General features: G+C 40.0%; 1 protein-coding gene across 1 annotated transcript in view; it reads right to left on the bottom strand.

The window, feature by feature from the left end:
- Window positions 1-15,818, bottom strand: part of sbf1 (SET binding factor 1) — a 131,243-nt gene that overhangs the window by 69,083 nt on the left and 46,342 nt on the right. Inside the window, exons 4-6 of the mRNA XM_055160034.1 lie at window positions 14,346-14,456; window positions 12,198-12,260; window positions 962-991 (exon numbers count right to left, since the gene is read on the bottom strand). Of these exons, the coding sequence (XP_055016009.1) occupies window positions 962-991; window positions 12,198-12,260; window positions 14,346-14,456 (204 nt within the window). The remainder of the gene's footprint in view (window positions 1-961; window positions 992-12,197; window positions 12,261-14,345; window positions 14,457-15,818) is intronic.

The raw sequence follows: 15,818 nt of genomic DNA, 5'->3' as shown, positions 1-15,818 counted from the left end.
TGTTTGTGTGTGTTTGTTTGTGTGTGTTTGTGTTTGTTTGTGTTTGTGTGTGTTTGTTTGTGTGTGTTTGTGTTGTGTGTGTGTTTGTGTGTGTGTGTGTGTGTTTGTGTTTGTGTGTGTTTGTGTGCGTGTCCCCTCATGTCACTATAGGACAGTAGTGCAGACATCATGAGCCTATGCAGGTTGTTTTCAGGCGATATTATATTTGTTATTTTCTTTTATATTTTACGTCGGGAGAATAATTTCCAAGACACGAATGTGTTTTTCCCTGTGCACTGCTGCTCTGTTCTACTGGCTCTTCCACCTCGTCCATTGTGCGACTGACGCCGCCAACGTTAACATGACGTTTACTTACGCTGTTACTGCGCGCGTTTTGTGTGGGTTTCCGGCAATGAGTGGAATTACCGAAATAAAACAATTTATAAATGTGTTTTGTGTGTGTGTGTGTTTGTTGTTGTCCCAACAACACATAAAAACAGGTTTTATAATAAAGAAACTCACATACAGAAACACTAAAGTTAGAGATAAAAAATTAGATTAACGCGATTAAAAAACATAACGCGCTAAATATGACTGTAATTAATTAATCGCAATTAACGTGATAATTTGACACCCCTAGTTCTAATGTTGTTTTCTCACCACAAACAGACCTGGAGTTGTGTTTTGTTTCATTCACAGGAGAGATGGGGATGATTAGTGGATTAATCGATGCCGTAAACTAATAAACGCATTTTATTTTAACCAGTGAGTGCCTTGGGTTTTCTGCATCTTTGTAACATTAGAACACAACTTAATGTTCACAAGAGTCAGTTTTACGTAATATTGGGCGTTTAAAGTGATCTGATTGGTCCAGTTTCATTGTTCACATATTGAAATAACAGATTTGAAAACATTTAGTGACAAAATGTGTGAGCGGTGCAAAGCTGCAGGTGTCTTCAGTTTTTTGAGAGTGAAGTCGTACCAAACTCTCCTCTCTCTCCTCCGGCTCCGGCTGCAAAAAAAAAGCCACAAGGAAAAACCACACAGACACAGAGTCAGAAACGGGACAAAACTCTGGATTATTTACACAGAAAAACACGAAGACGAGACACGTAAAAACACAGCTGCGGAGGTCAAACGCTGCAAAAGAGGCAGGGTTAGCGTGCAAACACGTCAAGCTGCATTTAAAGCCTGGGGGAGTGATGGAGCATTTTTGTGCCCTGAGAGAAACAAACAAATAATAACACAAGAAACACTGGATTACACCGATGAGAAAAGCAATAATTGAGTGAAACTGAAAGAAAATATAGATGATAAAAAGCCCGATGACCTCACAGATACAGAGGAAATGCAGATACAGAATAAAGCAACACCCAAAACCAAACCACAGAGAAGCTTTACTGATACTTTGCAGCTCGTGTCGACAATATTTCCTGTGACGAAATTGGTTTGAACGTTAATTTAAGAGTTGATTTAGTTGGAACTACAACACCTGATCATTTGTGCTGTTAAACAAGTTTCTCAAATAAATTTAGAGTTACAAGGAAGCATCAGACTGCAGGGTTTAATGCTCAATTCGGATTTTTTTTGGGTGAAATACGATTCTTCTGTGAGGTTTTTCACATTTCCAGTTAAACGCGACTTATTTGTGATCTCTGGTGTGAACTTTAAACGCCCCAAAAGTGTCCCACATGTGCATTGGACGACACGACGACGTCACACTCAAAAATCTGATTTAAAAAATAAAAATAAATCTGAATTAAGCATTAAGCCCTGCAGTCTGAACGTAGCCTCAGTCGCTCTCACTCAAGCCCCGGGATCTAAAAATGACTAGCTATTTTGAAGACAATTGAAATATTTTGAGCTGAGAATAAGTTTATGATCTAGAAATGGGTAACAATCACCACAAAAAGCGTCCTATAGTGCGGAAAATACGGTAATTTACCTGAACAAATGACAATATAAGCATCTCTTTACTGTTGGAGGGATCAGACTGGTCAAAAATAGGGACACCTGGGACATTTCTTGTATAAAACTGGGACAAATCACTAGTTTTGTATAAATCTGCTGGGACTGTCCTGGGTAAGTAGGAACGTCTGGCCTATCCAGTTATTTTGATACATCCATGCTCTCATCTCTGTGTTGAAAATCAAACTCCTAAACAGGACCATGAACGCTCGGACGGAAAATGTGCTCTTTAAATCTTAAATTTTGTATTTCTTCTCGAGTTTTCACGCGATGTTAAAATGTTTTTTTTTTGGACAGTGTTTGCTCATGTGTCCGTTGCGTTGCCACGGTAACTCCTAAACAAACACATCAGGTTAGAGATGCACGTAGAACACCCCCAGCGCGATGAAACTGCAAAGTATCAACAGTTTAGAGCACCACCAAATACCAAAACCACAGAGAAGCATCATGGGTAAAGCCGTGGTCGGGACACACACGGACGACACACGGAAGCTTCTCGTACAACTATTTTTGTAACTGTGAATAAGATTTGGACCTTTTATTTCTCCGATCACATGTTTACGAAAACTTTTACCATAAAGTTGCACTGTGTAATGTATATTTCTTTGCCTGTAATGTTCCAAAGTATGGCATTAAACTTAAAATGAATACTTATCGTGTCATAAATCTGTGGAGGCGTGAGGTCAAGTTACAGGAACATTGATCACAATAACTAATTTTATTTCACTCACACAATAACCCTAAAGAAAGATTAGTCCCAAATGTAAAATACGGTTCAAATAAACAGCAGAATTTAACACTTTAGTAGTTAGTGCTTCTGTAATGAGTTAAAAAAGCGAGTAATTCAATCCTCAACAGCTCAAATGTCATTGCAGTACTGAAAAATTACAAAACATTGTCCCCAAAATTACTGTTCCATCTGTAATGTCCTGGACAATAAATTGATGTAATAATTATGAGTCAGATCTGTGGAGAGTCAACGCCGCTCACAGTAAGAAAACAAAAGTTAAATAAATGTCATTCCAGGCCAGGGGTCGGCAACTTCAGAGCCACACGAGGCTCTTTCATCCTTCTGTTGTGGCTCCCTGTGACTTGTGGAAAATAAATAATGAGTATTTAATTCCAGTGTATTTTTATTTTAGTTTGTTTTTAAATATAATTCTAAATTTGTAGATAATGGCAATCATGCAACATAAAAATAAAAGTTTTTTATATTTTTGTCCCTGAAAATAAGTGTCACAGCCGCCGATGTGCAACACCGGCACAGATCTACAGCCCGGACTCACCGGCACCTGCACCAGCAGCACAAGCTTTTTAACCCCTCGTAGGTAAATTTCTGAAGAAACCAGAACATTTAATACTACATGGGCAGATTCATAGATTCACACACGCTCCAGTATACGCATTAAAATAAGGCTGGAACACAGAAACAGACGACATTTTTGGTTCGCTGCTGTTATGTTTGGATTTTTATTTCCTACGAAGACTCAAATAGACACTGAGTATTTCATTTGAAAGTAAGCATCAACTAAGTGTCTTTTTTTCGGAGTTCAAAATGTTATTGTTAGATGCAGAAATAGAATCCTGTGTTTTCTGTAGCGTTTCATTGATTTCATAAATGCAACACACTTTAGTCTTTTGTACAGAGCCACAGGAAAAAAAAAAAAAAGATCTGCAGTGTTCTCCTCAGTTTAGAGTCAAAAGGGGTTTTGTGGCTCCGGGAGTTGTTCAGGAGTTCCCTTTTCTGTGGGAGACGCTCCAAATGGTTCTTTGAGTATTTAAGGTTGTCGACCTCTGTTCCAGGCAAAGCAATAACATCTCCGTAGATTCCAGCAGATGAAAGATCCGACACCACAAACGTCTCATGGTGCATCTTTAACCTGAAGTTCTAAAGTGTGTGTGGTGTGGGAGAGGACGAGGACGAGGAGGAGACGCCTGCCCACGGATCAGACCCGTTTAACCGTGTCAGTCTGTGTCGCTACGGTGACAATGACCTCGGTTTGTGCAATTTTGGAAATCAGTGAAATGAACGGGGCATGTTTACTTTGGGAGTGAGAGGAATTCCAGTGACACTTTTAAGAACAAAACACTTCAAACTTAAAAAACTTACTGAAAACTGTAAACAAAAACAAGGGAGTTAAAGCTGCACTGTGTAACTTTTTGGTTGGGGGTCTGTCGCTTGTTTGTGTCTATGGAGATGTCACTGCTCTGCCTGGAATGTTCCACAGTTTCCACATTTACATGAGAACTTTAATTCTGAATAAAAATTAATTCTGCTTTAAAAAAGACCATGTAAACACTTAATTCCTAATGAAAAAATTATTCGGAATTAAACTTAAGTCCGAAGTAAGTAGATGGTTTATTCCGATTTTAAAGCCAAATTAATTTATTCTTGGATCATGTAAAGTTTTATTCTTCTTAATAATAATTCCGGTGGTTCGGTACATGCTCTTTGGGTCACCCTTCGATTCGGCTCCACCAGTCCTGGCTACGTTCAGACTGCAGGGTTTAATGCTCAATTCCAATTTGTTTAGTGAAATCCGATGTTTTTGCGAGGTCGTTCACATTTCCAGTTAAATGTGACTTGTATGTGACTCCAGTGTGAACAGTAAACGGCCCAAAAGTGTCCCACATGTGACACTGGAGACACGACGACGTCAACCGCAGCGAGCGTCTCTGTGTTTACAGAAGTTGTCCAAACATGGACGCAGCATCGAGCACCTGGAGATTTTAAAGTTCCTCTCGTACCGGAGCCAGAACATGAACAACTTACTTGTTTTAAGGAGGAGATTGAGAAGGAGAAGGACGAGGTTTTTGGTCGTGGTGTTTTGTGGTTCAGTCCGTTGAAAGGAACGTGTGGATGTGGAGACGGAGCCAAGAGTGGTGAGTGGTGATGTGCTTCACTTCAGTCACACAGAGTTCATTAACAATTTTCTCCTACTTCAGCGCAGAATAGTGACGTTTGTGTCTTGTTGATAACGTGTAGGTGGATGAATGCACTTTGACCGTTCAGACTGAAGTCACATGTCAAAAGATCAGATATGTATCAGTTTTAGGAGCACATATCCAAGTGTCCTGGGTCACATTTGAAAAAATCGGATCTGTGTCGTTCAGACTGTCATTAAAAGATCAAATACAGGAACATAGGGGCCAAAAAATCTTATTTGGGTCACTTCAGGCTGCAGTCTGAACGTACTGTAGCCTTTGATCCACGTCTCTTTGGATTTGTGAGCGGGATGTGGGAGTGGGCTGAAGTAGAGCAGCCTCACACTCAGTTTGTCTTCTTCCTCCCTTCTCCTCCTCAGCCAACAGACGTAAAGTGTGATGAGACAATTCTCCAGCTGCTGCGCGATTATCATCGGAACCACCGCGGGAAAAGTTCGGATCGCGTTTGCGTCCGTGGCGTAATGACAAACCGAGATGACAGAAAAGCCGGTAGCAGCTGAAGTGTGAGTTTTCTTCCGGTCGATGTAAATTCAATGGTGTCTCTGTCCAATCAGAACCCTTCCTTAGACGAGTTTTCCATGTAAACCTCAATTCGGGATTATTATTTCCATGGAAACTCAAAGGAGAATAATTAATCACAAACTATTTCATTCAGAACAATCAATTCGGAATTAAAAAACATCATGTAAACGTGGCTAGTGTGACAATAAACAGCTCTACTTTACATTTACTCAATCGCAGGCGTTTTTTAAACACACCTAGAAATACAACATTCTGACTGTGAGCGGGGTCGCCTCTCCACAGATCTGACCCGTAACTTGATTTGGTTTGGTCTCCACGAAGACAGAAAGGTTTGATGCCATACTGTGAAACATTCCAGACACTTCTAACATCACCAGAAAAGTTGCACAATGCGCCTTTACCCCGGGGAGTCCGCTCTGGGTTCAGTCGGAAGTGAACGGTCAAATAAAAAATTGTGAAACGTCTCTTAAGTGTGAAGTCGCGGATGAGGACAGACGGGGTGATTTTAGGACAACAGCCTCAGGTTTAAGAAACTGTTACATAAAAATACTATGATAGATCTGGAATGTTGTTCAGAAGGTCAAAAAGTTCTGGTAAAACTCAATTACATTACTGAAAAACACTGAGTAAACACCGAGGTTAAAGGGCCCGTATTGCGCTGTTTTTATAACATTTCCTGTTGCGATGTCGGGTAAACGTCACTTACTTTAATGCAAAATATCTGTGAAAATGTGCGTCGTATTTTCCAGCAGCTTCATAAATTTGCCCCATCACCAAATCTTCAACCAATAAGGTCCACAAAGGATAAACATTCTAACATGAAGAATTTATCCACAACTATCAAGAGAAGAAAGACGAAAACTTAAAGGCAAAGAACAACAACGCATTAGTGACACACTGAACAAAACTAATGTTATGGTCATGAATCAAAACAGAAGTACCGTATTTTTCGGTCTATAAGTCGCTTTTTTTTTCATGGTTTGGGTGTTTCCTGCGACTTATATATTAAAATGTTGACAGTGAAGTGTGGAGAGGTTCTAGTCTTGTGTGTCAGTATCTGCTGCTCCTGTTCCTTTAACTTCTTAGGTTCTTTTTAAAGACAATGCAGTAAAGTGTATTTACCTTGTTGACATGTTTCGGCTGCTAGCTGCAAGCTGTTGTTACTTCCTGTGGGCGTGGTCAGACCTGATGGACCTGCAGGTCGCTCAGACTGACCACACCTCCCGTCGCCCGGTGTCTCTGGAGGAGGGTGTCCCAGGTGTGTGAAAGGAGGAACGCTCCGTCATCACGGTTAATCCTGTCCAAGTGTCCGTGCCTCGTTTCCTGATTTCAACGTCCTCCTTGATCCAGCGTTTGAACTTGTTGTTTTCCGATCCAATGACCCGAGCCCCGTCCCATCCAGAATGTGCATTAACCATGATGACGGAGCGTTCCTCCTTTCACACACCTGGGACACCCTCCTCCAGAGACACCGGGCGACGGGAGGTGTGGTCAGTCTGAGTGACCTGCAGGTCCATCAGCCTGACCACGCCTACAGGAAGTAACAACAGCTGATATACGACACGTCACCACCAACACCGGGGACAGTTCTGAAGATGACTTGCAGCGAGCAGCAGAAACATGTCAACAAGGTAAACACACTTTACTGCATTGTCTTTAAAAAGAACCTAAGAAGTTAAAGTATATAAGAAGACAAAATGAACATCATTGGCTGCTCCTGTTCCTCCTGTACCACTGTCACTTGGCTCTACTGCACATGTCTCCTGCAGAAAGAGCCTCTGTCCTGTCTGTATCATGTCAGTCGATCGCACCATTACTTCTGTACCACTGAACAATGCAACATTTAAACAAACTTATAAAGACGACTGAGAAACGAAACACAAATGCCCCCAAAAAGAAAATCAGATTTTGCAGATTACAAACTGTAAATCGTGAAATCTGCAGCTGAAAACGATAATCGAGCAACAGAAAGAAAGTTTGGAGTGGGAGAGAAACTTGTGACACCAGGAGGATGCACCATGAAACTTTCCTGAAGTCACTGGATGGATGGACAAAGCCTGGACTTCAGTGACACAGAAACCATCCTGTCGAGATTCAGAAAGAATCTTTCTGAAGATTTTTTCTTCTTCATTATGCATTTTTTGGCTGGTGCAACTTACACACCGACAAATGCGATAATAAGTAATTTGTTAATAGGTAACTGGTTCTAGAATTAAAATTAAAAATCGATTTCATGACGTTGATATTAGCACAAAAAGATAGATTTGTGCAGTTTGAATGTTACAGATGTTCACAGATGTTTACATGTCTCGCATTAAAACTGCACAAATCTCTGTCTTTGCAAATATTGACATCATGAAATCGATTTTTAATTTGGATTGTAGAATCAGTCTGAGTGAATAAGTTCCTTCTGTTTTATTCATGAACATAACATTAGTTTTGTTCAGTGCGTCACTAATGCGTCGTCGTTGTTTCCTTTAAGTTTTGGTCTTTCTTCTCTTGATATTTGTGGATAAATTCTTCATGTTAGAATGTTTATCCTTTGTGGACCTTGTTGGTTGAAGATTTGGTGATGGGGCAGATTTATGAAGCTGCTGGAAAATACGACGCACATTTACACAGATATTTTGCATTAATGTAAGTGATGTTCACCCTACATCGCAGCACTTCTGGCCGTTGTGAAAAAGCTCTACAGAGAATTAAAACGTTATGGAATTCAGAAGAAAAATTTGACAAAAACGTTGCCAAATACTTCAATCATAAATGCAAAACGGTTGTGTTATAAAAGCAGCTTCTCTCAGTCTTCTGCTGATGTAAAAAAGCAGCACGTGGAGCAGAATGAGGCCATCTGCACCGACATATGGACACTAGAGCGAATTATAACACACTGGACCTTTATACGAGAGCTTCAGGCACAAAACACGACTCGACTATTCTTATAAACTCAAAGAAGCGAACTGGCAAAACTGCAGCGATTTAGGGAATAGAATGTAATGTGCAGACGTCGCTGTGTGTCCTTGTGTGTCAGATGCCCTCCCTGTGCCTCCATGGGGTGTCCTTCTGTGTAAAAGCTGCCAACCCTGTAGTTCAGATCTCTAACAACACGTTCTGAAATGTCCCCGTGCGTCAGATGCCCTCCCCGTGTCTGCGTAAAAGCTCTTAACCCTGTAGTTTAGATCTCTACAAACATTATAAACGTTTCTGATTCCTGCGGTCCGTCCCTTTTTCTGTTAATGATATAAATTTGACGTTTACCGATTCATCACCAATTATTTCAGTTGATAAATTTAAATATCTTGGTTTACGGCTTGACCCGTCGCTCCCACATACGAACTATTACAAACAAAATTTCACACCGCTTAAAGGTTGTATAGAGGATTTTTTAAGGGAAGTGAAATACAGCGACCGTCCTTTTTCAAATGTTGTGCATGTGTGACACCACCTTCCTCAGTAGAAACACCTCCTCCTCCCGCCTCTTTACTCTAGAAATCACATTTGTTTACATCCAGTGCATGTTCAGAATCACTGTTGAAGTGACCTGCCTAGAAATATTTTAGCGACCGACGCGTCAGTTTTTAGACCCTTCGGACTTTCTTTTGCGGTGAACTGGTCGTGGATTCTCGTCCGCCGTCGCAACAAACTTTGTGCGAATTGCAAGGGAGCTACAGTTTGAAAAAGCCTCAAAGAACCGCCGCATAAACCACATAATCCCCGAGCGCCGATGACTCAGTTACACTAGAACATAGGGAGTTTGACTGACAACCTAACAGCCAATAGAAAAAGAGGGAGCCTCGTTTTCTATTGGCTGATGTTTATCTGGCCTCACTACATCCACAACTGATAGATTTTCATTCTTTATTTTTTTTTTCCGTCATCATAATTAAAAGCTGCTGCGTCTCGGTAATGGTATTTTAAACTTTCAATGACAATTTTAAACAAAAAAAAAAATCCTCCATACAACCTTTAAAATTACTTAGCAAACACAACTAATTCTTCCCATTTTAGATTACTGTGATATTATTTATCAAAATACAACAGCTTCTATCCTCCAACCACTCAACGTTTTTCTGTAAGAGTCTGTGCAGATTCATTCTCCGTTGTCCCTTCAGAACTCACCACTGTACGATGTTCCACCAACTGTCCTCCCGACGTCAACTTCACTGGTTATTTTTTATCTTTAACTGCATTCATCTCAGTTTTCCTGAATATCTCAAACAGTATTTAATTCCATTCAGATCCTCTTACGGTTTACGTCACGCTGATATTTTTTGTCGTCCCAAGAGTCAAAAAACAAACAGGAAAACACTCATTTAAATACAAAACTCCTTCGGATTGGAACGATCTTCCCTCATCGATTCGAGCTTCAACTTCAGTCCCTTCGTTTAAAAATGCTCTGGTTCAATATTTACAGAACCCGTGTCATTGTTTTTGATCGTTTTGTTGAATATTTGTTGTTCATCTTGTTGCGATTATCTTTGAACTCTGTTTTAGTTGTTCTTTTTTCCTCAAAGTTGTTTTATTATATGTCAAACAGTCAAGTGTGTGTGAGTGTGAGTGTGTGTTTGTGTTGATTTTGTTGTTTTGATGCTTTTTTTAAATATTTATGTATCCTACCGTCTGCCCTCCTGTATCTGTCTTTTGTCGTTGTATTTATGAGGACCCAATCGAAAACGAGATGGCGAGACGTCTCGAGGGGCTTATCCTCCAAATAAATTCTGTTCTGAGGTTTTATGTAATTTTGTTGTAAGTTTAGCGGTGATTCTTATGCGGCAGGAGATGATTACAAAAAACAAAACAATAACTGACACAAAAAAAGCGGCAAACCTGAAAATGAAATGTTAATGATTTGCTACGTTAATGATAAAATCGTTTAAAGTTACAGTCATGTGATCAAGTTAGGGCGGGGCTTTTGTAAAACGGTTTAGGTTCAGTTCAATAAAATGTGTCACAAATGCACTAAATGTTTGTTGTATCTCTAATGACATTAAATTAAATTACATTAAATTAAATATGTACATATGTAGTTTTCTATGGTGCTCACTCGGGATGTAACGATATCAAAATTCCTCAATACGATATTTTCACGATACTCATCTTACGGTTTGATATTTATTGCGATGTTTTGTGGAGGCTTGCGAAATTGTGAAAAGCCTTAAAAATGTCCTTGAAATGAAATGATTGAAAATGAAAAAAATATTATTTTCTTCATTATTTGTCTCCAAAACCGAAATGAAAAAACAGATAATGATTTGTTTTTTCAGTTTTCGATTTTGTGTTTAAATGAAAAATGAAAAAAACGGATAAAGGTCGTTTCCCCCAGGTCTGGTTCCGATCTGGTCCTGGACCTGGTTCAGTTCTGGTTCAGTCCTGGTCTAGTCCTGGTTTAGTCCTGGTTCAGTCCTGGTCTAGTCCTGGTCTAGTCCTGGTTCAGTCCTGGTTCAGTCCTGGTCTAGTCCTGGTTCAGTCCTGGTCTAGTCCTGGTTCAGTCCTGGTTCAGTCCTGGTCTAGTCCTGGTCTAGTCCTGGTTTAGTCCTGGTTCAGTCCTGGTTCAGTCCTGGTCTAGTCCTGGTTCAGTCCTGGTTTAGTTCTGGTTCAGTCCTGGTCTAGTCCTGGTTCAGTCCTGGTTTAGTTCTGGTTCAGTCCTGGTCTAGTCCTGGTTTAGTCCTGGTTTAGTCCTGTTCAGTCCTGGTCTAGTCCTGGTTCAGTCCTGGTCTAGTCCTGGTTTAGTCCTGGTTTAGTCCTGGTTTAGTCCTGGTTTAGTCCTGGTTCAGTCCTGGTTCAGTCCTGGTTCAGTCCTGGTTTAGTCCTGGTTCAGTCCTGGTCTAGTCCTGTCTGGTTAGTCCTGTTTAGTCCTGAGTCCTGGTTCAGTCCTGGTTCAGTCCTGGTTCAGTCCTGTTTCAGTCCTGGTTCAGTCCTGGTCTAGTCCTGGTTCAGTCCTGGTTTAGTCCTGGTTCAGTCCTGGTTCAGTAGTCCTGGTTCCTAGTCCTGGTCTAGTCCTGTTCAGTCCTGGTTCAGTCCTGGTTTAGTCCTGGTTCAGTCCTGGTTCAGTCCTGGTTCAGTCCTGGTTCAGTCCTGGTTCAGTCCTGGTTCAGTCCTGGTTTAGTCCTGGTTCAGTCCTGGTTCAGTCCTGGTTCAGTTCTGCGTCGCAGTTTAAGTCACGTAAACGGGAAACGGTCAGTATCCAGTTTTTTCTATTTTTCATTTAAACACAAAATCAAAAACTGAAAAAACAAATCATTATCTGTTTTTTTTTTTTTCATTTTGGTTTTGGAGACAAATAATGAAGAAAATAGTTTTTTCGTTTTTTTATTTTTGGTTTTATTTTGAAAAACAAATGAACGAATGACACACTGATTATAGGAGATCAGGATATTTCGTTTATCGTTACATCCCTGATGCTCACTCAAAGTTTACATCAAAACTCGTTATCAAAAGACCAGCACCAGTTTTACCAGATTATTTGTCGTAATAACTTTTTAAAAACATCTTTAAGTGTTTCCCTGTCATAATCATAATACTCATCAGTGAAAGTACAATTTGATATTTTGCTCCTAAACAGTTGAGCTGAGGTGTTTCTAACTTTTACACACAACTGTTTTGATTGACGTCAATTTCTATGAATGAGAAAAATCATTGAGAAGCAGGAGAAGTTTCAGCCATGATCCAAAGTGAAGACAGCCACATTCCCAAAGAAAAAGAGCAGAGGAGCTGATCAAAACCAGGCACCGGATCAGCCCGTGCGTTTGGATGTGCCGGTTAGTTGTGGTTGAGGCTGAGTTTACCTGGAGACAGGTGAGCAGCCAGTCACAGGACAGAGAGTCTAAACTACAAGAGGAGTCGTCACTCTGTAACACAGGGTTACACACACACACACACATACACACACACACACACACACAGACACTATGAACAAAGCTCTGAAACGTGGGTGATGGTCAGAGGTGGAGGAATGGACACACAAATGAAAGAGTCAAAACAAGTATCCGAATAAGAAAAAAAAATACAATAAATATAAATATATCACATTTTAAACCTAAACAAAGAGTGTAATGTCAACATAAATCTTTCATGAGTTTCAGCTTTGTGTTATATGCAACATTTTACATATAACAGGTATTACCGTAATTTCCGGACTATAAGCTGCTACTTTTTTCTCACACTTTGAATCCTGCATCTTAAACAACAATAGGGCGAAATATATACAGAAGGATTATTTGTTTGGCACATTGTCCATTCATATAAACGGTCTATGGTTTATCAAAACAGTGGATGCGCCGCAGCCTGATTCATCAGACGGTTTCATTTCGTAGAAACCGTGTGACCTCGCAGCATTAGGATTCGTTCGCTTGACGGTAGGCGGGTGCTTTTTTTATTGAACCAATCGCTGCTGTTTGGTCGTGATGTATGTAATGCTCCAAATCCCGTAGGAAGAAGGACAATAACGTCTTTAGTCTTGATAAAATTCGCCAAATTCTCTTTATTCTGGCTTTAAATCCTCGATCTCGGGAATCGCTGACACCACAGAATGGTTGATTGGCTGGTACTTGGACTTACTCTTCGAGGGTTCTTCCAAACTGTCTAGTGTATTCTGATTAGTGATCTAGTCGCTGGAGAGAAATTTAATTGAGCGGAGACACTAGGAAGCACCAGCCTGGTTATGTTCGCTCAGTCTGAGTGTTGAAAACGCCGTTGTCTGTGCGATTTACACATGGATCTAGGTTTAACATGAAGTTGCAGTGTTAACTCGCTCTGTTCTCAGCACTAAAACAGTTTATCTCCGTGTGATAAAATAAGTTCTGATGATAAATGAACATTAGTGAGTGGGATACGTCTTGACCCGTATGTGTTAAATCATAAATGACGAGAAGAAACGTCTCAAACTTCAGTAGACGGACATCCTCTCACACCTGATCGATAAAACTAACCTATCCCTTGGGAGACTCTGAAATCTGCTGACACATGGATATGTAGTATGGAAGATAATTTGCTCCATCACCTTCTGAATTTCTCACTTTGAGTTTTTTTTAATCTGAAGAAAAAAATTTGTTATTTTTATTCTGAATTTTAGTTGCTGATATTTTAAGAATACTTTTTCAATATATCTCAAATTCAAAAGTTAAAATTCAGAGTGTAAAATTCGCAGTGAAAAATTTCACAACAAAGATCCAAGATGCCGAGGCAGAAGAAATCGATCCTGTGTGAGCAAGGAGGACAGGCTGACATGTGCAGTAGAGCTCGGGGAGAGACGGAGGTGATGCACCGAGGAAGATGCTCGTTTGATTGTTTGTGTTTTGGCGTGGACACCTGCGGCTTATATTCAGGTGCAGCCTATATATGTACAGTTTTTTAATTTAGTTCAAATTTAGTTGATGCAGCTTTTTTTTCAGGTGCGCTCAATAGTCCAGAAATTACGGTACATTTTGCTTTAAACTGTTCATCGTTATGTCCTTATTTTTCATCATTCTGGGTCCATGGATAAACCTGGTCACAGTGAGACGGTTTTACTCGAGAGTTAAGAAAATTACTGCTATAAAGTCTGAGGAAATTGTACAAAAAACATCAAACCTGTGTCTCTAAATCCAAAGAAATATGTTGTAAACTGGGGATGTTAGTTTTATTGGATCTATACAACTGTAAATGGAAAAACGCAAGGTCGCTTATTTCGACGGGGCAGCGTAAATCGATAGACGTCGCTGTCGATTTAAGCTGCTGGGAGCTCATTTCGACAGAACAGCGGCAATGTTCTGGAGGTCTGTGTTGAAAGTTCTGGCATTTTGTACCCGGCGTTTTACTGCGAACTACGATAAGTGTAAAAGGGGGTTCACAGTGGGTGTTTCAGCGAGTTTCAAAACACAAAAACAGACGCTAGAGCAAAACGGGCTCTTAAACCGGGGCCTGGCTGAGCGGATCTCGGCGTGTTCGTGTTTTACCTGAGCTCCTCCGGCGATGGGGATGACGCAGGTGAGCAGGTTTCCCACCACGGTCTCCAGAGGAACAGAGAGGCGCTCCACATGAACCGTGTACACCAGGCTCAGACAGTTCTGCGAAGGAAAACGCCACAACTGTTATTACTACTTCAGAGGTATAATACTCCCTACAACAGAAGCATAGCCACAGTGGACTGGACTGGACTGGACTGAACTACACTATCGCAGTTCACAGGGTTCATGTCTCTGGTTCTGGGTCTGTACTGATGTAAATTTCACTGTTTTTTAGCGAGTGAGATGTGCATTTTTTGTTAATTAACTTGAGTATTAGTTTCAAAATTTCACAATATATTGAATTACAAGTCTCTTTGTTTAAATGAAAAGTTATGGTGCAGCAACAGCTAAAAAAAGACAGAGAGAACTACATAGACCATGATCCTTTGCTCCATTTCAGTGCAGACGACAAGAAGAAATAACACTTTTAAGTCTTAGTTCTTTGGATTAAGTCTTGTCAAGGTTGTTATTATTATTATTATTGTTGTAAGGTTAGATATTGTTACTTCTCTAATCGTGAGCTTCACAATCAGTGTGTCATTCGTTCATTTGTTTTTCAAAATAAAACCAAAAATAAGAAAACGAAAAAAACAACTGTTTTCTTTATTATTTGTCTCCAAAACCAGAATGAAAAAACAGATAATGATTCCTTTTGAGTTTTTTGATTTTGTGTTTAAATGGAAAATGGAAAAAAAACAAAAAACAGATAATGACCATTTCCCGTTTACGTGACTTAAACTGTGATGCTGGCCTGAACCAGGACTGAACCAGGACTAAACTGTTTTCAGTCATTGTCTGGTCCCGGCCTCAGTCCTGGTCTAGTTCCATCTAAATCCTGGTTTCAGTCCCAGTCTGGTTCCGGTCTGGTCCCAGACCTGGTTCAGTCCTGGTTCAGTCCGGCATCACAGTTTAAGTCACGTAAACGGAAAACGTCCGTTATCCGTTTTTTCCATTTTTTCCATTTTTCATTTAAACACTGAGAAAATTAACAGTTTTTTCATTTTGGTTTTGGAGACAAATAAAGAAGACTTTTTTTTTTTTTTTTTCCTTTTCTTATTTTTGGTTTTATATTGAAAAATGAATGAACAAATGACACATGGATTACTCCCCCACCGTATTGTGAGCTTTCCCACAATATCGCAGTACATATCGTACAGTGAGGTTCATACCGTGACGATATCGTATCGTGAGACTTGGATATCGTTACCCTCCTATTAGTCTCGTAAACGAAAAACAAAATGTAGGCTAAAGGAAGCCACACACTACAGGACTTTTTGGTCTTAAACTATTTTTAAACATACAAAAAGCGCACACCATGTCTTGTTGTCATTATAATCTTTATTTATTTATTTATTTTATTTCTTCTTCTTCTTATTATTATTTTTTTCTTCTTCTTCTTTCTTTTCTACTAATTTTTTCCTT

The sequence above is a fragment of the Boleophthalmus pectinirostris genome, unplaced genomic scaffold (genome assembly GCF_026225935.1).
Source record: "Boleophthalmus pectinirostris isolate CB_2022bp ecotype Guang Dong unplaced genomic scaffold, ASM2622593v1 HiC_scaffold_2826, whole genome shotgun sequence".
NCBI classification, from domain to species: Eukaryota; Metazoa; Chordata; class Actinopteri; order Gobiiformes; family Gobiidae; genus Boleophthalmus; species Boleophthalmus pectinirostris.
The sequence above is the reverse complement of the archived record's forward strand: the minus strand, read 5'-3'. Positions and strand labels throughout refer to the sequence as shown.